We start from the raw sequence: 26,438 nt of genomic DNA, 5'->3' as shown, positions 1-26,438 counted from the left end.
ACCCTGGTCTTTCCATGTCCCCTCAGATGTGGTGTCTTAACTACCACTCTCACCATGAGGGAGTTAGTCACTGCCCCCCCCTTTTTAGCCAGGAGAGCTAAAAAAATTTGTGGAAAATTCATACGATGAGAAACCTATATGTGAATTTCCAAGTTTGTATAAAAAATAAGTGTATTTTAATTAATGAACTTAAAAAGATTTATTAATTTTTTTTATTGTGAAGTCAGATTTGCAGAGAGAAGGAGAGACAGAGGGAAAGATCTTGCATCTGCTGGTTTATTCCCAAGCAGCCACAACAGGCAGAGCTGAGCTGATCAGAAGCTGGGAGCCAGGAGCTTCTGGGTCTCTCACGTGGATGCAGGGTCCCTCTCAGCTTTATGCTGTTCTCTACTGCTTTCCCAGGCCACAAGCAGGGAGCTGGATGGGAAGTGGAGCTGCTAGGATACGAACTGGCACCTGTTTAGGATTCTGGTACATGCAAGGCGAGAACTTTAATTACTGGGGTACTGTATCAGGCCCAATTGATGAACTTTCTTTTTTATTTATTTATTATTTTTAATTCATTAATTACATTGTATTATGTAACACAATTTCATAGGTACTTGGATTCTCTCCACCCCTCCCCAAAGCCTCCCCCATTGATTAACTTTCAAGAAAATTTAAAGTGTTTTGGACCTACACTGAGCAAATGTTCTAGTGTTCTTTCTGTTTTTAGGGATCTTTCCAAGCAACAGTGGATTAGGGGACCTTTTCTGTCACATCCTCATCAACATATGTTGTTGATTTCTGTATGTAGGTCATTCTCAATAGGAAAGGAGGAAGAAAGAGGAAGAGATGAACCTCTATGCTTAGAAAGTTCTATCATGGACAATAATACATCAGAAAATTAATAAACAGGAGTTCTAACTTTTTAAAAAAGATTTATTTATTTTATTACAAAGTCAGATATACAGAGAGGAGGAGAGACAGAGAGGAAGATCTTGCGTCTGATGATTCACTCCCCAAGTGAGCTGCAACGGGCTGGTGCTGCACCAATCCGAAGCCAGGAACCTGGAACCTCTTCCAGGTCTCCCACGTGGGTGCAGGGTTCCAATGCACTGGGCCGTCCTCAACTGCTTTCCCAGGAAACAAGCAGGGAGCTGGATGGGAAGTGGAGTTGCCAGGATTAGAACCGGCGCCCATATGGGATCCCGGGGCGTTCAAGGCGAGGACTTTAGCCACTAGGCCACGGTGCCAGGCCCAGGAGTTCTAACTTTTATTTTCAAAGTTAGAATTACAGAGGAAAGAAGATATATGTATATAATACATATATGTCTTGTATATATAAATCATATATAACATATAGTGCACATATATAATATATATAATATGTTGCATGCTATTTAGTGTCATCATTTATCATATATATATATATATATATGTATAAGAGAAAGAGGCAGAGAGAGAAAGATTTTCTATTTGGTGGTTCACTCCTGGAATGGTCACAGCTGTTGGGTGGGACCAGATAAAGTCAGGAGCTTCATTCATTCTCCCACGTGGTTGGCAGGGGCCATAATACTTGGGCCTTCTTTTGCTGCTTTTCTAGGCCATTATTAGTGAGCTGATTTGAAAGCAGAGCAGCTGGGATGTGAGCCAATGCCCACAAGTGATACCAGCCTTGCAGGTGGTGGTTTTACTTGCTGTGTCATAGTACCAGACCTCTAACATGATTTCTATATGTGATTTTTTAAAGAAAAAGATTTATTTATTTCTTTTATTGTAAATGCGGGTTTACAGAGAGTAGGAGACATATAGAGATAGATCTTCCATCTGCTGGTTTATTCCCTAAGTGGCTGCGATAGCTGGAGCTGAGCTGATCCAAATCCAGGAGCCTCCTCTGGATCTCCCACATTGTGCAGCATCCCGAGGCTTTGGACCATCCTCTCCTGCTTTCCCAGGCTATAGGCAGGGAACTGGATTGGAAGTGAAGCAGCTGGGACATGAACCAAAACCCATATGGGATCCTGGTTCATGCAAGGTGAAGATTTAGCCACTGAGTCATCGCACTGGGCCTTATATATGTGATATTTATGACAAGCTATTTAGTCTGTAATGTGAGCTACTTTAGTTTATGAAGACCCCAGTGACTTTTGGTGTTGGCATCTTGCTGTATAGCCTACTCAAACTTGAACCAGGAAGGGATGCTAAATGTTTGTTGTACAAAAGCAAAACGAGAAATGTAACCTCAGGATCAAAGTGTGGGTCCTGGGCTTGGCTTTGTCTATTGAAATCTGGCTTCTTGGACCTAATCAGTTTCATTCTCCCACCACAGATTGTTTGAAGGTCGGAAGCCTGTGTTGGCCATCACTGATCCAGAAATGATAAAAACAGTGCTGGTGAAAGAATGTTACTCTGTCTTCACAAACCGACGGGTTAGTATTGAATTTTTTAAAAAACAAGTTTAAGTACTTAACCTTTCACAAATTTGCTTATCACAGTGATAATATCTTGCATATCTATAAAAATGGGATATTTCTGTAATGACAGGAAAAGAACAAAAAGCTTATTCAGATTTCATGAACTTTTATGTGCTTTCTCTACCTCTCCCTTTCTCTCTGTGTTTGTGTGTATGTATGTATGTAGCCAAGGACATGGATCACATGTGTAGATTTCAACAACCAGCACAAACAACCTGTGGAAATCTTGTCTCATCAAAAGACTCCCTCTTATTATTCAGTTTGAATTGCAATGTACGTCTTGTCTCTTCCTTATAGCAGATTCCTTATTAGAATTTGTACTTTTTATTTGAAGAGGCCATGGTTGGTTTTATCATTTATAGGTTGTGCCTTTGTTGCCAAGATTGAACTTTCTTTGCGTAACCCTCCTTTGTTGTATGATTTTGTGATTACCTTAAACCTGTAATTTATTTTGATTTAATTCCTGTGTAATGTATGGCGTTCATGTCACTGTTCATCTTTTGCCCATATATTTGGACTGCTCATATGTTTCAACATCTCCTTCCCTCTTTTTGTCCCTTCATTGTATTGCTTTTTCACCAGTGTTAGAAATTCATTGGAACTGAGGCTGTGGGTCTAGGTTTCATTACCTGTTCTGTTCAATTGATCAATGTGCCTAACACCCAATAATACCACACTATCTTGTTTATGGTAGGTTTATAATAAGCATAATATCATGTGAAGTGAATTTCCCCACTTCATTTTACTTTTCATGACTGGAATAGCTGTTCTTCATTTTAATTTCTCCACAAAACTTTGGAATGATTCATTTATATTTAAAGATCAATCTTGCTTAGATTTGGATGGGAATTGAATTAAAGCTACAGATGAACTTTGTCAGAATTTGCATCCTTGTTGTCTTGAGTCTTCCAGTTGATGAACACAGCATGGCTCTTCATTGTGTTTTCTTGGCAAATTTTTGTGATTTTCAGCATATACATTCTATCTGTATATTGTTTTAAAACTTCTTTATTATTATTATTAATATTATTATTGCCTTATGACAGAGTTCCATACACCATAGGATTTTCTTTACCACCTCCACAAGTCCCTTCATCCATACTGAATTTCCCTATTTTATTAATATAGTACAGTTAGTTCTTCATAAACAGACATGTCCATCATTGCAGGCATGCATAATGGCAGAGAGTCCAGCAATATATTGTCAGTATATAGTAAACAGTTTCATTGGGAGTTAATCCATGATCTAGAAGTAGAAATTCGTGCTGCATTTGCTTCACATCTGCATATGATAGTCTACATTACACAGTTACTATACATCCCTTAAATGAAAAGCCACAGTACAAAATCAGCAACAGCAAGAAAACAGAAATTAACAATGCCATGAAGTTAAGTAACATGCTACTAGAAATGATAGTCTCCCTTACACAGCTACTGTACCTTCCCTTAAATGAATGTGTTGTGGAGAAGATTGCTTTAGGTCAAGCCTGTTGGGAGTTCTGTGCCCCTCCTGGATGTTGTTTCCCAATTCTTTCTTAGATTAGGGAAAATTTCCCTTATTATTTCATTGAATACACTTTTATCCCCACCTTCTCTTTGTGTACCTTCTGGGAGTCCCATAACTCTTTTGTTGGGCCTTTTAGGGTCTTTCATTTCTTGAATACTTGCTTTAGCTTGATCCAGCTCTGCTTCCAAATTTTTGTTTGTTTCTCCTTGGTGACAGAAATATCTTTCAGTTCTGGGATTCTTTCTTCTGGTTGCTTCATTGTACTTTGGAGACTCTCCACTGTACTTTTAATTTGCTCCGTGGTATTCTTCATTTCTGATATATCAGCTTTCATTTGATTCATTTTCTATGTGACATATTCCTTAAATTGCTTGAACTCCTGATCATGTGCTTCTCATTGTTGATAAGAAGCTTTATAATGAGTGATTTGGATTCTGTATGTGCCATTTTCTCCACGTCTTCCTCAGTTAACTCTGAGGTTGGCCAAGGGTCTTGCTCCATTGCAGAGGAGTCCTCAGCAATGTTCATTGTGCCTCTGTGTCTTCTTTTGCTCTTGGTCCTGTGTCTGTCAGTCTCCAGGTGCCCCTCTGCTTTCTTTTTGTCCTCTTCTATTTCCTGTTGCCCGCTCTACTTCACACTGGCTTAATGTTTCTCTGTCTGTTTAAACATGTCTTGCTCTACTTCACTGTCTTTTATGTTAACATTTTCTAAAACGTGTGTTCTGTTTTTTTCTTCATGCTTAGAACCTGAGTTCTTTTTCAGTTTTTCACATAACATACAATACGTTTTTGTAACTACAGATATTCCATTCTGCTGTATAGCCCTAAATGAATTATTTCTCAGTGTTTTTGTGCCTGTCATCCAGCTTTCCTCTATATTTTTCTCCAGTCCTCAGAGACTGCAGTAATCCCTGCTTTATGTTCAGACTGACTTTCTAAAACTTGCACACATGAGAGAGAATTTTCTTGTTGGCTTAATATAATGTGGCTTAACATAATGACCTTCTGTAACATTAATTTTTTAAAGATTTATTTATTTTATTACAAAGTCAGATATACAGAGAGGAGGAGAGACAGAGAGGAAGATCTTCCATCCTATGATTCACTCCCCAAGTGAACCGCCATGGCCGGTGCTGCACAGATCCGAAGCCGGGAACCAGGAACTTCTTCCAGGTCTCCCGCACGGGTGCAGAGTCCCCAGGCTTTGGGCTGTCCTCGACTGCTTTCCCAGGCCACAAGCAGAGAGCTGGATGGGAAGTGGAGCTGCCGGGATTAGAACCGGCGCCCATATGGGATCCTGGCGTGTTCAAGGTGAGGAATATAGCCGCTAGGCCACGCCGCTGGGCCTGAGTACCACTAATTTTGTTGCAAATAACCAGGCTTGATTTTGATTCATGGCTGTATTCATTGTTACTTATGGCTGCATTCCATTGTGAATATATAGTACATCATCTTTATTCAAAGTGAGGGACACTTTGGTGGATCTTGCCTATTGTGAATAATGCTGTTATAAGCTTCACAGTTATTTTGTTGATACAATGATTTCAGTTCTTTGGACATTGAACAGGCGCTTAAACTATATATACTTTTAGTTTTTTGAGGAATGTTATCCCTTTTATCATTTTCTCATTGTATGTGTTTGTGGGTGAATATATGTAAAGAGAGATTGAGTGTATATAAGCAGGATTGGCTAGGCTAAAGAGATAGTTTTCCCAGGATATTTGGCTGTCACCAACCCTTTTCTGTTTTGCACTTTCCTGAGGATGTTCTATGTTTTTGTTTCTGTTCTTCTCCTGGAAGAAAAATTTTCTTATGTGAACCATTGATTTTTTATTTTTTTATTAATTATTTAGCATTATGTGACAGTTTCATAGGCTCTGGGAATCCCCCCCCACGCCCCTCCCCCCTGGTGGCTTCCTCCACCTTGATGCAGCATTACAGTTCAAATCCAATCAAGTTTCTTTCCTTGCAAACATATACCAAGTATAAAGTCCAGCTATTTATTGTCCAGATGGGTTGAACAGTCTCTTGCGGAGACCATTTCTGGTCCATTGTTAAAGCTGGCAGCAAATCATCCCATTCAACCAAGAGTCCCGACATAACATCAACAGCAATTTGCAACATTATGGAATTGACATGGTTGTGAGTAACCAGTGTGTTACAAAAAAAAAAAAAAAAAAAAAAGAAAGAAAGAAAAAAGAAAAAAGAAAGCAAGTTCTTAACCACAACCTATGATTAGCCCATTGACATTTCAGTTTTAGTTTTATATACGGAACCGACTGCTATATACCTTAAAATGGCTATAAGGTACCATTCAGCTGTCTCGTGTCTATTTCATTTTAGTATTTAGCCATTTGTTGTGTTGAAGTATAATTTTGCTGATCTTGGCTGATTTTGGGATAATCTAGACTGGCTTGTAACTCTAACAAGACATTTGTCGACAATTAAGGTGCTGAACATTTTTTTGTTTGTTTGTTTTGGGGCGTGTGTGCAGGGAAATCCCCAACACCATGGTGAGGAGTGACTAATCTTTGTTTCCCACCCAGCGAGGCATGTGCCAATCCACGCCAGCTCTTTCCTGTCAGATTCCAGGCTCTACTTTTTGTTGTTTGTCTATTTATTTTAGATTTTTTTAGTTTGTATGATTCTTTGTTTGCTATGAGGGATTTTCGGAGCCATCCCGATGGTCATCGCGAGAGAGGGTGGGGGTCCAGAAGTGGAGCCAGGTTCAGACCAGAGAAAGCTCTCCTCCCTGGTCCCGAAGGACGTTTATCGTTCTTCTGTTTCTGCGGACCGCTCAGGGCTTCTGGTTGTCTTTCCGATGACGTTGGCTTTTGCACGGTAGTGTTTGGACTTCTTCCATCCCCTGCAGAAGCTCATTGATTTTTAAAAAGTTATTATTTTATTTTCATAATCTTTACATAGTTGAGATGGCACAAAGAGTCAAGGGCTATAGGAAAGTGAGTAAGACCATTGTTTCCACATTCTCTCTCTCTCTTTTTTCTGTATCTGTGTTAAGGAGGGAGATAAAAGAGAAGCCCTACCCAACCTTCTACCCATCCCAGGGTCCCTGATATGGGACATGCTCTGAGGGCACTACTCAAATCTCATTTACTCAAGCGAGGCTAGACATATGGGATAATATTTATTGAAAGCATAACATTGGGTGTGCCAGCTTGTATACCATCACTAACATTTTAAAAATGACTAATGCCTATTTAATAGTTGTTTACAATGCTGATGATTTCCTAATCTTATGTAGGACAAAATGTCTTATGTTTGGGTTTTAGCCTTTTGGACCAGTGGGATTTATGAAAAAGGCCGTCTCCATATCTGAGGATGAAGAATGGAAGCGACTTCGAACATTGCTTTCTCCTACTTTCACTAGTGGAAAACTCAAGGAGGTAATGAAATAGTGGATATTTATTAGAAACTTAAATGAATGTGGGGACAGGTAGAAAGTTACATCCTAGTTCATTTTGAAGGAGAAAATTCATTGGGTTTTTGTGTCCTCCAAATTGTCTTGATTTTATGACCTAGAAGAGACATTACATTCATTAAAATGACTTCTGCGTTGATAGTCATGTTCTGATTGTTTTTACTTTTATTTTATTTTTTTATTCATTGATTACATCATATTATGTGATGCAGTTTCATTGGAACTGGGAATTACCCCACCCCTCCCCCCGCCCTCCCCCATGTGGAATATTCCACCTTGTTGCATATCCACTGATCAAGTACAGTTGAGATTCCCTCTTTGCGAGCATAAACTAACATAGAGTGCAACATCTTATAGTCCAGTCTAGTTCTTCAGCTTCCTGGGGAGACCCTGTCCGGTCTGAGGGCAGAACCATCAGATTATCAACCCGATCAATTAAAGGCTCCAACATACCCTCAGCAACAATTAACTTCGTTGTGTAACTAATAGTTGTAGTATTGAGTAACCAATATGTTAAAAACAATTGCAATTTCTTTTTTTTAATTAATTTTTAATAATCTTACTTAGTTGGTTAGGGAACAAAGGGTCAAGGGCTACAGGGTGAAAGTGGGTAATACCATTGGTTCCACATCAATATCACTTTACCCTGTATCTGGGGTCAGGGCAAAAAAACAAAGGGAAAGCCCCACCCAACCTCCCACCCATCCCAGATCCCCAATGGGAGGCGCACTCTGAGGGTCCTGCTCATACAGTTTTGATAGTTCATCAGTTCTGGATTGCTGCCAATCTCTCAGTTCCAATCACAATGAATCCTATTCAGAATCCACTGGCTGACAGTCTCTTCATGGCTGGGGTTCTAAGATCAGCAGTTCAGTTGGAGGGATCTCCAAAGAAACTTCATCTGAGATGATCCCAGGCCTGATTGTTGTGTGAGTTTGCTAGTACAGAGTCCGACACCGTCCGTCACACCAATCATGCTGGTCGTTGGGATTGCTGGGTTCGTTCTGTTTCCAGCCCTGTCTTCCTCATGAACCAACGAGTGTTGTAGTCCAGTTTGATCCTGCCCACTTCATATTCGGTCCTCACGCAAACCGATTGGAGCTGCAGCCTGGTTGGGGCAACTCCCCATAACCCCCACCAGTTCTGCCCCCTACCCTGGTTCCCATGCTTGCCAGTACACACTGCAGGCTTGTCAAGTCTGTCCCACATCCTGTTTAGCTATCGCACGTGTTGATGGGCATTGAAGCCCAACTCAACCCAACCAACCTACTATCCAGCCCACACACCTACTGGCAGATGCCCTTCTCTACAGCCACCCCTGCCCCTGTCCTGGTGTTCGTGCTGTCCAATGAGAGTGATAGCCCCGAAGGAGGTGCCCACTATTTCCCTTCTACGCCACACTCACTCCCAGATTATGCACTCTCCAGGTAGTTCTGGCATTTGACTTTACAGAATTAGCTCCAAGTGCCAGCCTCTGCCAGCTAGTACTACGGCTAGCCCAACCAACCCTCACCCACTCTAGTTTTTGCTTGCACCAGTTGGAACAGTTAGCCCACTGTGGCCCTTCCCTTATCTAGCCCACATGAGGCCCACAGGTGTAAGAGCCCTGCCTATTCTGATCTGCCCCCATTCCAACTCATGCTTTCCAATGTAAATGGTTGTCCAGCAGGGGAGCCCACATTTCCCTGTCAGCTTTGCCTCTTCCCCCTGATTATCAAATGTGCTGTTTGGGCGCTGCAACCACATCCAGTATGGCTCATCTCACCTTGGCATTCCACATTGTGTACTAGTATGTGTCGCAATCAAACCTGGCTCGACCCACACTCTGTTCTGGCTCTCGGACTCACCAGCGGGTGATGTGAACAGGTTCAGCCTGGTCTACCCCCAATCCATGCCATGTGTATACCAGTGGGATAATTTCCATAGCCTGTTCGGGGCTGTTTCCTATTGTGCTTCTTGCGCTTACCTGCAGGGACTGTGTCCTGCCAGAGGAGTTGCCCAGGCCCCCCCCCCAGCAGAAACTCTCCCAGTGCCAGGTTTTGCACATACCAGTGGGTCCATGAGCCAGCCCTATTCAGTTCACCTCCTGTCCTAGCAGGAAGAGTGGTGTTTCCTGACTGTTCTTCAACCCAATCTGGTTCTTATTGTTGGATGTTTCAACCCAGCTATGGCTCTTCCATACCCCCATACAGCTTACACAGGGTTCAGTAAGAGCTGAGACCTAGCCTGGTCTGTCATACATTTCCCCTGGTACTGCAGAGCACCAGATGGTGTTGGGGTCCAATTGCAATTTCTTAACCATCTTCTGTGATCACCTCATTGTCAATTCAGTTTTAGTTTATACACAAAATAAAACATAATATACATAAAATAACTTGTTTTACATAACATCATATCCTCTTAAATTAACGCAAACATGTGGTATCTGACCTTTTGGGATTGGCTCATTTCCCTTAGCATTATGGTTTCCAGTTTGGACCATTTGGCCACAAAGAACTGCATTTTATTTTTTTTAATAGCTGAGTAGAATTCCATGGAGTAGATGAACCGTAGCTTTCTTTTTTTTATTTTTTTATTCATTGATTACATTGTATTATGTGATACAGTTTCGTTGGAACTGGGAATCACCCCACCCCTCCCCCGCCCTCCCCCCATGTGGAATATTCCACCTTGTTGCATATCCACTGATCAAGTACAGTTGAGATTCCCTCTTTGCAAGCAAACAGAGTCCACCATCCCATAGTCCAATCTAGTTCCTCAGCTTCCTGGGGAGACCCTGTCCAGTCAGAGGACAGAACAATCAGACTATCAAGACAATCAATTAAAGGCTCCAACATACCCTCAGCAAGAATTAACTTCATTGTGTAACTAATACTTATAGTATTGAGTAACCAGTATGTTAAATACAATTGCAATTTCTTAACCATCTTCTGTGATCACCTCATTCACAGTTCAGTTTTAGTTTATATACAACATATAACATAATATACATAAAATAACTTGTTTTACGTAACATCATATCCTCTTAAATTAACGCAAACATGTGGTATCTGACCTTTTGGGATTGGCTCATTTCCCTTAGCATTATGGTTTCCAGTTTGGCCCATTTGGCCACAATGAACTGCATTTTGTTTTTTTTAGTAGCTGAGTAGTATTCCATGGAGTAGATGAACCATAGCTTTCTTATCCAATCCTCTGCTGATGGGCATTTTGGCTGCTTCCATGTTTTTGCAATTACTGATTGTGCTGCTATGAACATAGGAGTGCATGTTGGCTTCTCATATAACAGGTGTTTTGGGTATATTCCTAGGAGTGCTATTGCTGGATCATATGGTATGCAGATTTTGAGTTGTTTGAATGTTCTCCATACTGATTTCCATAGAGGCTGTACCAACCTGCAGCCCCACCAGCAGTGGAGTAGGGTTCCCTTTTCCCCTCAACCTCGCCAACAAGTGTTGTTGGTGCTTTTATTCATGTGGGCCAGTGTTACTGACGTCAGGTGGTACCTCATTGATGTTTTAATTTGGATTTCCCTTATTGCCAGGGAACTTGAGCATTTTTTCATACGTTTATTTGCCATTTGGGTTTGTTCCTTTGTGAAGTGTTTGCCCATTTCCTGTGCCCATTTCTTGAGTGGCTTGTTTGTTTTGACATTTTGGTTGTTTTGTAGCTCTTTGTATATTCTGGAAATTAGCCCTCTGTCACCTATGTTGTGCGCGAAGATCTTCTCCCATTATGTGGGTTGCTTTTTTTTTTTTTTTTAATTATTTATTATTTAACTTCAGTAATTACATTGTATTATGTGACACAGTTACATAGATACTCGGGTTCTCCCCACCCCTCCCCAAACCCTCCCACCATGGTGGATTCCTCCACCTTATTGCATAACCACAGCTCAAGTTCAGTTGAGATTTCCCCATTGCAAGCGTATACCAAACATAGAGTCCAGCATCTTATTGTCCCGTCAAGTTCAACGGTTTCTTAGGTATACCCTCTCTGGTCTGATGACAGAGCCAGCAGAGTATCATCCCAGTCAATTGAAAGCTCCAACATACCATCAGCAAAAATTTACATCATTATGGAATTAATTGACATAGTAATGAGTAACCAATATGTTAAAAGTAAATGCGGGTTCCCAGCCACCTTCTGTGACCACCTCACCTATACTTCAATTTTAGTTTATACACAACATATAACATTCAAAACATAACATGTTATACATAACATCATATCATCTTAAATTAAGGCAAACATGTGGTATTTAACCTTTTGGGATTGGCTCATTTCCCTTAGCATTATGGTTTCCAGTTTGGCCCATTTGGCCACAAAGAACTGCTTTTTTACTTTGTTGATTGTTTCTCTAGCTGTACAGAAGCTTCTTAGTTTGATGAGGTCATATTTGTTTATTCTGGTTTTGATTGCTAATGCTTTTGGTGTCCTTTTTAGGAAGACGGGACCTACCCCTAGATCTTGTAGAGTATTTCTGACATTTTCTTCCAAATGTTTGAAGGTTTCTGGATGTAGATTTGGTCTTTTTTCCATTTAGATTTGATCTTAGTGTATGGTGAGAGATGTGGGTCTATCTTTTTGTTTCTGCAGGCTATCAACCAGTTGTCCCAACAGCATTTATTGAACCGACCTTCTCATATGTCTGGATTGTCATTTATCTTTTTGTCAAAGATTATTTGGCTGTATTTGTGTGGGTTCCCATCTGGTGTTTCTATTCTGCTCCATTGATCTTCCTCTCTATCTTTGTGCCAGTACCAGGCTGTTTTGATAACCACTGCCCTATAGTATGTCCAGAGGTCTGGAACTGTGATTCCCCCTTGCTAACTTCCTGTTCTTGAGAATGGTTCTAGCTATTTGTGTTTTTTTTTTTGTTTCCAGATGAACCTTTGCTGATTCTCTTAAAAACAGATTTGCTTATTATTATTTGGAGAGAGAAGGAAAGGCAGAGAGAGAGAGAGAGAGAGAGAGAGAGAGAGAGAGAGGAGAGAGAGAGGAGAGAGGAAAGGAAAGAAGAGAGACTGGCAAACATATCCAAAGCCAGGAGCCAGGTGCTTCTTTTGGGTCTCCCAGGGAGGGTGCAGGGTCCCAATGACTTGGGCCATCTTATGCTACATTCCAAGGCTATAAGCAGGGAGCTGAATGGGAAATGGAGCATCCAGAACATGAACTAGTGATGGCAGTGTCTGAAGTTAGAGGGCTAGGCTGTTGGGTCATTGCACTGTCCCTAATCTGTGTTCTTCTTACTTGAGTCTCTACCTTAAACTGTGCATTAGTGGTCTATATATATACAGAAACATGATGTCACTTCTCCATGAATTCAAAAAGCATATTCTTATGTTACTTGAATCTCTATATTTCTCTATGAGTGGTATTATGCTTTTGTGCTTAGATGATACCCATCATTGCCCAGTATGGAGATGTGTTGATGAAAAACCTGAGACAGGAAGCAGAGAAAAGCAAGCCTGTAGACTTGAAAAAGTAAGTATGAATGTAGTTGCAGGGGTTCTGAGCTCTTTCAGTGTGTGCCATGGAGTTGAAATTTTTCTTCTGGAGTCACTATAGTGAGCATACAAAAGCAGGTGTGTGCTGTTAGATCTCCAGTGAGTCATCCAAAAAGGGGACAACTGAAACTTGAAGACATGGAAGTTGGGAACAAAAGGGACCTTATTTGAATAGAGCACATAATAGTTACCTGCTCGATTTCACCTTAGCTATTTGGGATACAAAATCCATAGGTAGAAAGAAGAAACATGGTTGTACCAGATTTCTTTGTAGATGGTATGGAATGGGTCTGGAGAAGTAGGGGAAGCATTTTGTACTTATTGGGAGACAGGGGATAGGGCATAAGAGTCCAATGTGTATGTAGGAACAATTAAAATGGCTACATGGTTTTGCTGAGGATACTAGAAAAATGTGAAATGTTGAAATATTTCTGTTGCTTCTGATTTCTTGAGTCTCTGAAGAGGAAAAGGCCCAGTAAAGACCATGGGCAGGTCAACAAAATAATTCATCATCTAACTGGGCTACTTATTTGATTATTCATACTAATTTGAAGGGAAGAGAGAAAGAAAGACAACTGCATTGTATACCCATAGTAAGTGTGTGAATGTGAGTGATGGCAACATTGGCCACTCTGATAAAGGTGCTGTCTATTTATTTATTTGAAAGGCAGAAAGAGAGAAGTGAGAACCAAGAGGGAGAGGTATGGAGGAGAGAGAGTGGAGAGGAGCTATCTTGCATTTGCTGGTTCAGTAGAGTATGCCATGCTGAAGCCAAGGATCTGGAAGTCTAACTCCAGGTCCCACATGGGTGCCAGGGGACTAAGTTGTTAAATTACCGTCTTCTACGTCCCAGGATGCATTAGCAGGATACTATATGAGAAGTTGTGTAGGTTGGACTTGAACCAGCACTCCGAGTGGTGATGTGGGCTTACCAGACTTAACCCGCTGAACCACACTGCCTGCCTCAGGAGGTGGTCCAGGGACTGTGTGGCTGTCTACCTTTTGTGTGTGATATGTGCTTTCCCAGCACTTCCTGCTGCATGTGTAGCTGAATAATGGCAAGTAGGTGCTGGTTTTAATTGCCCTGGTGTCTCTCTCTCCTCAGAATCTTTGGGGCATACAGCATGGATGTGATCACTGGCACATCATTTGGAGTGAACATTGATTCCCTGAGAAACCCACAGGATCCCTTTGTGAAAAATGTCAGCAGGCTATTAAAATTTAATATCTTTGATCCTTTTCTTCTCTCAGTAAGTAAGTAGTGTACTATTTCATCTATTTTTAAAAAGTGCCTTTTAGATCTGATTCATAAAGCATGTAATACACCCATTTAAATAGTACATTTACGCTATCATAATTGCCAGTTTTAGAACTTTTTTTGTCAATTTAATAATCTTATTCTATCTTTCACTATCCCTATTCCCCCCATTTTCACTAATCTTCCTTTCTATCTCCATGGATTGACTATTATTTACTCTTTATATATATGGTAAAGAATCTTGTCATATAGCATTCAATGTTTATTAATCTTTTCGTTAGCTATTGGACATTTGAATTGATTCCATGTTTTGTTTACTGAAAGCCATATTCATTCTATGAGCAGTCATGCACATATTTCTCTTTGAATATGTGTTTCAATCTTTTTAGTGTATGCTTGGTAGTAGAATTATTGGTAGTAATTCTGTGTTTAATTCATTCATTAACTTTCAAATAGTTTATCACAATTACTATAATTTTATTTTCCAATCTGGAGTGTGTAAGGTTCCAACTTTTTCACTTCCTTGTCAGTGCTTGATTTTTCCATCTTTTTGATAACAGTCTCTCTAGTGAATAGAAGTAGTAACCCATGGCAGTTTTGATCATCCTCAACTTGTTAACTAAATCATATTATAATTAAATTATAATTACCATTTTCATGCCTCTGTATTTATACGTTGCAGATAAAAATTCACTTAAAAGATACGGTACATTACTCCATCTAAGTATCAAATATAAATCATTTTGATGATAAACCATGGACTTTTTAAACAATCCGAGATGGAAATATATCAAGATTAATATACCAAAATTTGTTACAAATTTTATAAAATCTGGATTTGACAAATAAAATTCTATTCTGATTTTAACAACAAAAAAGTTACATGCTTTGTAAAAACTTTATCATATTTTTGTATTTTAAAAAACTGTCCTGATAGTTGCCTTCTAGGTACAAATGATTAATTTACGGCAATGTACAGTTTGTCTATTTTCCTTTTTCTGGTTCTAATTTGGGTATTAAGTATACGAATCCTTTGTTAAATCTGAGGTCATGAAATTAACCCTCTTGACTTTCCTGTTTGAGTTGCATAGTTTTAGGTCTGCAGTGTAAAACTATGATAGTTTTTGAGATAGGTTTTTTTTTCCTCTCCATGGAAATCTTTAGTAAAAGGCGAAAGATTTATACGATCTTGAGATAGGCTTTTTTTTTTTTTAAGATTTATTATTATTGGAAAGCCGGATATACAGAGAGGAGGAGAGACAGAGAGGAAGATCTTCCATCTGATGTTTCACTTCCCAAGTGAGCCGCAATGGGCCGGTGCGCGCCAATTCGATGCCGGTGACCAGGAACCTCTTTCGGGTCTCCCACGTGGGTGCAGGGTCCCAAATCTTTGGGCCGTCCTCGACTGCTTTCTCAGGCCACAAGCAGGGAGCTGGATGGGAAGTGGAGCTGCCGGGATTAGAACCGGCACCCATATGGGATCCCGGAGCTTTCAAGGTGAGGACTTTAGCCGCTATGCCACGCCGCTGGGCCCGAGATAGGTTTGTTTTCAAAGATTTATTTTTATTTATTTGAAAGACACAGAGAAAGAGAGAGGAAAAGATCTTCCATCTGGTAGTTTACTCTCCACGTGGCCTCAGCAGCCAAGAGTGAGCCAGGCTGAAGCCAAGGAGCTTCTTCCAGGTCTCCCACATGGGTTATAGGATCCCAAACACTTGGATTGCATCTTTCTCATGATGTATTTGTCTAATGTTATTTTTAGTGTAATATCTGTCTCATAGACTCAACTTAGAAGCATCTATTTTTCTTTGGTGTTTTGCCAATGTGTGTGAAGAAGTAGTATCAGTTATCTTTCATACTTGATGGAAATCACCGTTCAATTCATCTAGAACTGTGATTTTCATTGTAGACAGTTTTTGATATTTTTGTGTTCTCTACGTATTATCTACTCCCTTCTGTTTCAATTCTGTAATTTGTCTATAGGATTTGTTCATTTTATTTACTTTATGAAAATGTTCTAATAACTATGTTGTCAGTAGATTCCCTTTATAATTCTTTTTATTTCTGAAGTTGATGTAATTACTGTAATGCATTTCTGATGATAGTCATTTGTCAGGTGTCTTTATTTGTTCATCTGAGTAGCTAAAAGCTTGCCATTTCGTTGATATTTAGAAAAAAAGCATTTTATTTTATCTATTTTTCTCTGTCATATATTGTATGTTTCATTAATTTCCTCTTTGGTCCCAGGAACGGCTGAGATTCCGTCGCCTTCCCCCTGGCTGGGGTCATGACTCACCAAAATTCTCACGGCGTGCTGTCTTCTCTTTTTTCCTTTTTATGGTTGTCTCTCCACGCTGTGTAGATCTTCTTACTTCAGCGAACTCCAGTGACCTTCCTACACCTATCCCCACAATTCTGTGTCTCCTGGTTTGTTTCTCTGCTGGATCGGTTCCCCTCTGTAACCATTCTGCCCTACACCAGCTCTCTATGGCTGGCCATCTTCGACTACTATCCCAACTCTTTTTTTCATTTTAGTTTGCTCCTAATTTTTTGTGTGCTAGCATGTAAAGTTGGATTATTGATTGGAAACTTTTAAAAAATTGAGACATTTATAACAATATATTTCCTTCTAAGCAGAGCTTTCACTATGTCTTACAAAAATATGCTTTGAGGTTTGCTATAAATGACTTCAGTTTTATTGATTGCAAAGTGTTTGTATTTATCCTTTTAATTTCTGCTTTGATCCATTGGTGATTCAGGAGAATTGATTGTTTTCCACATATTTGTGATCTTGCTGTTTGCTTTCTGTTACTGATTATAGTTTCATTTTGTTACTGATTATAGTTTCATTTTCATTCATTCATAGAATGCATTTTGAAGTAGACAGTTATTAATACAGCAACTAAGTGTTTTAGTTTATCCAAAGAGAATATAGTCCAATAAATAAAAGGTAGACAGGTCAGGGTATTTCATCCATCCCTATTGTCATTTCAAAGATGCAGAAAAGGGCATTGGTTGCTCTGTTCAAGCCATTGGCCTGGAAGTCTAAGGAAAAAGTGCTGAAGGAATCCTTCTTGGTTGAGAACCACTCTTCTGACTGAGAAACGATAATTGTGTCACATAATTTTGATTTTTTTAAAATTATGATTTCTTTATTTCCTTTCTCCTGTAGCTCTCTTTCCATTCCTTACCCCAGTTTTTGAGGCATTACATGTCAGTTTGTTCCCAAAAGAGGTTACTGATTTTTTGAAAATGTCTGTAGAAAGGATAAAGGAAGATCGTCTGAAAGACAAGCAGAAGGTAAATGTGATTGTTGCTTGCATTTGGATGTTTTGTTTTTGCTGGGGTTTTGGGCTATAAACATAGGATTTTAATATTTCTCTGTGCATTTGTTGATGGTAGAGAGTTTAGGTTTATAAAGGAGAGTTTTAACATTTGGGGATATGAATAAGCTGTGGTTTGGGGTAGGTAATATGAAAATAAGTCAGGACATTTACAGTGTAGCAATAGGTAGACAATTAGTATTTTGAAGAATACTATTGAGGTAGGAACTTTATCATTTCCCTCCCACTGAATAAGTTATCAAGGTTTAAAAATAAGGGTTTAGAAACCGTTTACTGAAACTGTGGTTTCTCCAGATCTTAGGTTTTTAAAGAATCATCTTCATCTCACGTGTCTTACTTTACATAAGCTACTGTGAAAGGTCCCATTAGTCTACCTGATGGGAGAGTGTCTATGTTGTATTTGCAAACCTCATGGCTTGGTTGGGTCAGTGGTCTTCTCTAGGCATTGAGGCTGTAAATTGGCTAACTGGACATTGTTTTTGTGTGGTCTGGAGTTCTGTACAGGGATGTTTGCAGGTTGGTAAACAGGACCAGATACCTGGGTGTCAATGAATTTAGTATGTCTGTTTTTGGGACGTGAAATACTTGAAAATTTACACCTGAACATTGGTAAGGATCTGTGGGAGTTTAATCTGTTCAGATATTGAGTAAGAGCCAAGGGAGAACAGAAAGGACTTGCTGACCAAGCGTGACAGTAGAAGGAGCAGAGGCTTCTTTTGCTGGGAAGCTGTGTGCAAAAGCCAGAAAAACTCAGGATTAGAAAGCAAGTGGACAGTGTGGCTGAATTTTCCTTGGGGGAAATGCCCTCTAAGATGTGCAGATGGGTAGTTTTGTTCACTGGTGACTCAGGCAACTCCAGTGAGACTTGGACTTGAGAGGGGACTTCTGAGAAAGCCGGTGCAATGGTGTACTTCTAACATAGGGTTATCTTGTCTTTGACATTTCTGTTTCAGCACCGAGCAGATTTTCTGCAACTGATGATTAACTCCCAGAATTCCGAAGAAATCAATTCCTACAAAGGTAATTATGAATGGATGGGAAGTTCTGAGGCACGGTTTGTTTCCTAAACATACATGACATTTTTGAGGCAGCTGAGCATTTCTGCCAGCCTGCAGAGATGCATGTTCAGATGTTATCAGTGGAGGTCAGAGTGAATTCTCCCAGCCTGTGGCATGAGCACGAGGTGAACCATGCATTTCATGCTGGGAAACCAGTGAATGGCTGGTGGATCACAGTTGTTGGTAGAACAGAGGTGGATCCCCAGTCACATACAGATCCCTGAATCCGAGTGTCTACCTGGAAATGTTCATCTAGATGTGGAACTTGTCCGGAGCTCTTGTATTAACTGGGACTGCTTGGTGGAAGTGTGCTCAGTGGCCTAATAGCCTGTAAGATTCCATTTTTCTGTTTGTAATACACATGCACCCTGTGGGAGAAACCTTGGAGAGTTTGTTTGCAGTTTCTCCTCAACCTCCACCTGCTAGTTTCATTGTGCACTGATGGCTCTCAAGTGAAACCACGATCACTCACTGGATGTGAAATGACTTCCTACTCATCATTTTTGGGAACTGGAAGTGATTATCGCTACTGAGGTGTCTGCTTTCTACATTATTCCTGTAATCAAAACAAGGAAAATTAAATTTATCTATACAGAACTAGAAATAAAATACTTCCAAATGTATGATACTTAATGGTGCCAATAGGTCTTTATTTTCTCCATCTCTTCATGTCTCATTTTTCTCAAACACCTCCTCCCCAGTTCATATCCTTTTTCTTTGATGTAGATTTTCTGATGGTGGTCATTTTCAGCCTATTAGTATTTTGCCAACCCCCTGGCAAAATTATGAAGCACTTAACAACTGGCTTAGATAATAGGATGGACTGATTCCAGTACATCTGTGTAAATCTATCAGTGTCTACATTCCTTCTCACTCATATTTTGTTAAGATGGCCTATAATCTAAATTTTTCTTATTATATTTTGAGGGAGGGATGGAGAGAGAGAAAGAGAAGAGAGACAGAGTGAGTATGCACTTTTCAAATAGCAATTCAGTCCCCAGATACTCACATTGCCCACAGATGAATCAGGATGCCAGGATCCAGAAACTGAATCCGTGTCTCCTACATGGTGGAGGAAACCCAATTATTTGATTCATGGCGAGTGTAGTCCAGGGTCTGAATTAGCAGAGAACTTGAATTGAGGCTGGAAATGTGACTTGGAAACAAACATTTTGCAATTGGATTTGAATCCCATAGGCATCTTAACCAATATGTTAACCAGTATATTCACTTCTCTGTCATTTACCTTAACATAGCTTTCTTTGATAAAGAAAATGGCTCTGTAGTTTCAGTGTTCAGTATATTAATCACCAGACATATGCAGCATGCATATTTGGCATACAGTAGTGCAAGTAAACAAAGTTTTAGATTGCATTGTTTTTTTCTTATTATTAATTACATTGCATTATGTGACACAGTTTCATAGGCTCTGGGATTCCTCCCACCCCTTTCCAAACCCTTCCCCCATGGTGGATTCCTCCACCTTGTTGCAATATTATAGTTCAAATTCTTAATGAAAATTTGAAAGTGAACATGATAGTTAGAGGTGACTGTGACAAACTAGAGATGTGTGGTTTGAGTTTCTAGTCCATTTTCATTACAGTATCAACAGGTTTATGTTAACATGGAGAAAGCATTTTGAAGTTATTCACAAATTTTCAGTGGTAAACCAGGACTCTGTAGACATTTTTCACATTAATCTCATATGTTTTAGAACATAATTTGTTTAGTTAGGGTAGGTATATGTTTATTTCAGTGTTGTAGATACCTAAATGTCATAATCAGACTTGATCAAACAGATAATTTTTTCAGATTTTAGATTCTTTCAGAATTAAAATTTAGAGAGATGCCAGCTCATAACCACAAAGGCTGGATTGGGAACATGAGGAAAGGAACTACAGGGAGCACGCACTTGAGACGAGGGCATTCAGGCCATGATTTTGCAGGCGTTGTTGTATCCCATCTTTCAGTATCTCATGCTGACCCATGATTTTCTATTGATACATTCCATTACCAGCTATTTTACTGCTCCTCAACTGACTAGGATGAATCTCTGATCCTTTTCTTTCTCTGAATTTCTTTACAATCTGAGATTATGGTCTTTAAGCTCTGCCTCAGATCTTGTCATACTTGATGCCTTTCAAAAGTATAACCCATGCTTCTCAAGTCAGGTTGTGCATACTAGGTTCTCATGTTGCATGAAAAGTGAGAATTTGATTTTATGCTTCTAGGGTAGAGTTTGGACATGTGCAATTCTTTGCTTAATGAATTATTTATTTATTTATTTACTTATTTGTTTATTTAATAGCTACAGAAAGATGTAGAGACAGACCTTCCTTTTTTCTGTCTGTATAGTCGACATTAGTGTGAATACCACACATTGTTTGGTTCTGAATTTTCAGTTTTTTTCTTCTGGGTATTTTGAAGGTTTATGTGAACTTTTTGTTTCTTTTCTTATTTATTTACTTGAAATACAGAGTTAGATAGTGAGAGAACAAGAGTGAAAGTGTGTGCTCTGTCATCTGCTGGTTCACAGACCAAATGACTGCAACAGCTGGGGCTGGTTTAGGCGGAAGCCAGGAGGCTGGAACTCTATCCAAGACTCCCGCTTGTGTATGTGGGCCTAAGTCCTTGGGCCTCTTTTGCTGCTTTTCCAGGTGCTTTAGCTTAGTTTGAATAGGAAGTGGAGCACCTGGACTTGAATCCATCATTTGTATGGAATGCTGGTATTGTAGGTCACAGCTTAACCCATCAAGTACATTTATCCCTAGGTGGAATTTATTCCTCTACTGGTTTGATTCATACTCATCAACTTTACTTAACATGTGTTTCTTCTGTTTTTAGCTCTGAGTGATATAGAGCTTGTAGCCCAGTCAGTTATCATTCTTTTTGCTGGCTATGAAACTACTAGCAGTACGCTCTCCTTTATTATGTACCTTTTGGCCATTCATCCTGATGTCCAGCAGAAGCTACAGGAGGAGATTGATGCAGCTTTACCCAGTAAGGTGAGTGGGTAATACAAACGGCAGGGACACTGGCAGAGAGAGTGTCTTGATAGAAAACCTCCACAGCACTGTGCACGGGAATGGTTGTAAATGTGTGGCCTGGATACGTTCACTGACAAATTTAGAAAAAAAAAAAAACTGAAGAAGAAAACACATGAAGAAACAAAATGATGAATGCTACTCACTGAATTGTAAGACCTTTGTAAATCGGTGTTGGTCCTGGATGTCTGTGCCAAGTCAAAAATACCTGCAGAACCATGGTGGCACCTATAGGGAGTCCCTATTGCTCAGGTTTGTGGTCATTAGCTCTGCTTCAAGTGGCTGGACTTGGTCTGTTCTAGCTGTTGGCTGAGTGGGCCTGGCCTGGGGAGGCCGACTGTGCTCTGCTTCCTGCACATCTCATCCTCCAGTCACACCACCAGTGGTAAAGGAGAAAAGAGATGACTCAGGGTCTCTGGCTCTTGAGTCAAACTCAGTCTCTCCAAGATAACACCAAGCGATAGGCTCATATTATGTAACCTCATGTCTGGGTTTGTGGCTGTTTGGTGGCAAGGTAAATAGGGTCTTCTTCCGAGTTTGCAGCTGACAGCTGAAGCTATACCTGAGAGACATTCTATCAACAGTGAATTGAGCTGGAGTGGGTTCCTATCTTGTTTTTGTTCTTGAACTTGTTCTTTTCATCAAAACTGAAATTGTTGCCATGTTAACATCATTTTAAGCTCTTTTTTGGTAAGTGTAGGATAGAAATAGTCCAAGTTCTCATTTGTGCAATTAAAACAAAAAACGATTTACTCAATTACCTAGTTAGTTACTTATTCACTTATTTTGAATGTTAGAGCTAGAGAGAATGAGGCAGACACATATGCTGGTTTGCTTCCCGAGTGGTCGTTATGGCCAGTGCAGTGCCAAGCCAAGCCAAGCCAAGCCAGATATCAGGAGCTGCTTCTGGACTCTCAGTACCTTATAAGAACTGAAACTATTGGTACATGTTCATTCTTCTTATTTTCACTTCAGTTTTTCGTGATACAGTTCTTTAGCCTCAGGGATTTCCCTTTCCATCCTCCCTGTGCCCCATTGTTTCTCCTGTAGCAATGGTATAGTCCTTCAGCAACAGCCCATCATTTTTCAGTGTATCATACAATTGTGGGTATAGACAATGATAGAAAGTCAAGCATCCTATTGTCAAGATACATTTAACAGTTTCATTGGGAGGCCATTGTTTATTCAGAAGTACAGATGCATACTGCTATGTATCTTCATTTCACAGTGTACTTGCTTCCATTATACAGTTCCTCTAGATAACTATATATATATACATATTTACATATACATATATGTTGATCTTGTATTTTGCATGAAGGCTGCCTTATATTAGAGGGAGCATGTGATACTTGTCTTTGTGGAATTGACTTATTTCACTGAGCACAATGGTCTCTAGTTGGAACCATTTGGTTGCAACTGGTAGAATTTCATTCTTTTTAATGGCTGAATAATATCCTATGGAGCAGATGTACCACAGTTTCTTTAACCACTTTTCTTTTCATGGGCATCTGGGTTGTTTCCATGTCTTGGCTATTGTAGCTTGTGCTGCTGTAGATATAGGCTTACAGATCCCTTTCTCATATATATATTTTATTTCATTTGGATATATTCCCAGAAGTGGGATAACTGAGTCATACGACAGATCAATTTTCTGTTCTCTTAGCACTCTCCATATTACCATAATGGTTGTGCTAGTCTACATTCCCACCAGCAGTGAAGAGTGGCACATTTCTCCCTCACAATCACACCAACAGGTGTTGTTAGTGGAGTTCTGAATGTTGGACAGTCACATTGGAGTCAAGTGGAATTTCAATGTGGGAGCCTGAGCATTTTTTTAGATGTCTATTAGCTATTTGAACTTGTTGTTTCGAAAAATATCTATTTCCTTGGCCCATTTCTTCTCAGGGTTGTTTGTTTTTATGTTGAGTTTCTGAAGCTCATCGTAAATCCTGGATATTAGTAGCCTATCTGTTGTGTAATATGCAAAGATTTTCTCCCATTCTGCTTGTTGCTTCTTAATGTTGCTCGTTTTCTTTGTTGAACAGAAACTTCTTAGTTTGGTATAATCCCAGTTATTTATTTTGGCTTTGACTGCATGTGCTTTTGGTGAATTTCCTAAGAATCTTTCACAATTTCTGTATCTTGCAGTATGCTTCCCATGTTTTCCTCTAATAGTCTGATGGTCTCTGAGTGCAGATACAGATCCTGGATCCATTTAGAGCTGATTTTTGTATAATGTGACAGGTGAGGCTCTTGCTTCTTATCTCTGCAGGCTGCTATCCAATAATTACTTGTAATATTCCCTGATCATTCTATGTATGCCTGAGGTATCTATTGTTATTTTTCCTTTGCTGTATCTGAATCTTTTTTAAAGATTTATTTATTTTTATTGGAAAAATAGATTTACAGACCAAATGACATACAGAGAGAAAGATCTTCTGTCTGCTGTTTCACTTCCCAAGTTGCTGCAATGGTCAGAGTATAGCCAATATATAGCAAGGAACTAGAAGTCCCCTCTGGTTTCCCACATTGGTACAGGGTCCCAAGGCATTGGGTCATCCTCTGCTGCTTTCCCAGGCCACGAACAGGGAGCTGGATGAGAAGTGGAGTAGTCAGTACATGAGCTGGCACCCCCATGTGGTCTCGGTGCATAGACGACCAGGAATTAACCTCATCTGTGATTTTAGTGATTTGTATCTTCTACTTCCTTTTTATTTTTGGATAATTGGGTAATGGAGAATCTATTTTGTTAATTTTCTAGAAGAACCAACTCTGATTAACTGATCTTATGTATGTTATTTTGGTCTCTATTTGGTTTATTTTCTTCCTTATTTTGGTTATTTCTTTTCACCTGCTAATCTTGGCATTGCTTTACTGTTATTTTTCTAGGCCTTTTCAGATGTATGTATAGCCAATTTTCTATTTTCTTGACATAGTGTTGATTGAAATGAACTTTCCTCTTAACACTGCCTTGATTGTGTCCCTTTACTTTCATATGTTGTTGATGCCTTCATTAATTTCAAACATTTTAAAAATTTCCCCTTTGGTTTCTTCCACAGCTTATTCTTTTTTTAAAAAAATATATTTTGGCAATCTTTACATTGTTGATCAGGGTAAAAAGTTACAAGGGCTAAAGGGAATATTAAGGAGAAGCCCCACCCAGTCTCCCACCCACCCCAGGTCCCGTGTGTAGGGCATGCTCTGAGATCCTTGCTCAAGTGGTCCCAGTAGTTCACCAGTTATGCATTGCTGCCAATCTCAACACTCCAGACACGATGAGGCTGTTGAATAATCTACTGATTGACATAGTCCATCACAGAGTCTCCCTTTGTCCAGTGTTTCACTGCCAACATATAGCTGTGGTGGTTGACTGACCTGTTCTGTCTTCCGTCTTTTCTTGGTTAAGGTTCCAAGCCTGCCATTTTGGTTGAGGGGATCCCCAAAGAAATCTTGAGGTGTTCCCAGACGAGAATCCTATATGTACTAGCAAGTACAGGACCTGGCACAGTCCATCTCCCCGTTCAGCTGGTGGTTGCAATTGCAGAGTTGGTTCCGTCTTGAGCCTCGACTTCCACTGGAACCAATGGATGTTGCAGTCCGTCCTGGTTCTGCTCATCACATATTCAGCCATCACACCAACCAGTGGGAGCTGCAGCCTGGTCAGCGTGACCCCCACCAGGCCCGCCCCTGCCCTGATTTGCTAGCATGTGTACAGCCTATTTCAGTCTGCCCCACATCCCACTGGGCTCTCGCAAATGTCAAACGACATTGGATCCTAGTTCCATCCAACCAGCTTAACTGTCCAGCCCTCATGAATGTGGTTGAGTGCCTCTCTGGCTAGCCATCCCAGCCCCTGTCCTAGTTATTATTGTGCCCTCCCATTGAAGTGTTAACCCAAGAGGGGGAGCCCACTATTTCCCTCCCAGGTCACTCTCACTCCCGGATTATGCTCTCTCCAGGTGGCCCTGTGGTTGGACTTGACACTATTGGCCCCTAGTGCCAGCTGATGCTGCGGCTAAGCCCTGACAGCTCTCACCCCCTACAGTCTTGTTAACACTAGTAGGAATAGTCCGCCTGTCCTGGCTCTTCCCTGATCTGGTCCACATGAGGCCCACAGGTGTTGTAGCTGTGCCTAGTCTGGTCCCAGCACATGCTGTCCGGGGGGAGTAGCTGTCCAGTAAGGGAACCATCCCTTATTCCCTTGTCGGCTCTGCCCCTCCCTTCCTGATTCTCACGTGTGCTGGTTGGGTGCTGCGGTCTCATCTGGCACAGGCAGCCTCACCTTGGTATTCTGTGTTGTATCCTGCTTTTTCATGACCAAACATGGCTCGACCCACACTCTGCTCTGGCGCTCGTGTTCGCCAGTGGATGACGCGAACTGACTCAGCCTGGTCCGCCAGTGGTGCACTTTTTCTGGGCTGTTTCCTTCCGTGCTTCCCATGCTTACCTGCAGGATCAGTGTCCTGTCAGAGGAGTTGCTCAGGCTCCTCCCTCAGAGCCCCTCCTGGTGCCAGGTCCACGCATTCCAGTGTGTCCGTGGGCCAGCATCACCCAGTTCATCTCCTGTCCTAGCAAGAGCAACGACCTTTATGACTTCCAACCCACTCTGGTTCCCGCTGTTGGATGTTTCAGCCTAGCCACGGCTGGTCCATACCCACATATAGCACATACATGGCTCAGTTGGTGTTGAAACCCAGCCTATGCCATCCCACATCTACCCTGGTCCTCCAGAACACCAGAAGGTGCTGCAGTCTGACACGGCCCGGTGTGCCAAGTCCTAGTCCACACTTGTGCCAAGGGAGGCTACAACTGTGTCCTGA

The 26,438-nt window shown here is 40.6% G+C and overlaps 1 protein-coding gene and 1 pseudogene across 1 annotated transcript in view; one reads left to right on the top strand and one right to left on the bottom strand.

Annotated features, from left to right (window-relative positions):
* LOC101531236 (cytochrome P450 3A6) overlaps positions 1–26,438 on the top strand; it is a 330,285-nt gene that overhangs the window by 292,610 nt on the left and 11,237 nt on the right. Inside the window, exons 5-11 of the mRNA XM_058680736.1 lie at positions 2,312–2,411; positions 7,253–7,366; positions 12,800–12,888; positions 14,017–14,165; positions 17,342–17,469; positions 18,467–18,533; positions 21,416–21,576. Coding sequence (XP_058536719.1) covers positions 2,312–2,411; positions 7,253–7,366; positions 12,800–12,888; positions 14,017–14,165; positions 17,342–17,469; positions 18,467–18,533; positions 21,416–21,576 — 808 coding nt within the window. The remainder of the gene's footprint in view (positions 1–2,311; positions 2,412–7,252; positions 7,367–12,799; positions 12,889–14,016; positions 14,166–17,341; positions 17,470–18,466; positions 18,534–21,415; positions 21,577–26,438) is intronic.
* LOC118757807 (U5 spliceosomal RNA) lies at positions 15,315–15,364 on the bottom strand (annotated as a pseudogene).

The sequence above is a fragment of the Ochotona princeps genome, chromosome 24 (assembly GCF_030435755.1).
Source record: "Ochotona princeps isolate mOchPri1 chromosome 24, mOchPri1.hap1, whole genome shotgun sequence".
Classification (NCBI taxonomy): Eukaryota; Metazoa; Chordata; class Mammalia; order Lagomorpha; family Ochotonidae; genus Ochotona; species Ochotona princeps.
This window is presented reverse-complemented; position numbering and strand designations above follow the sequence as displayed.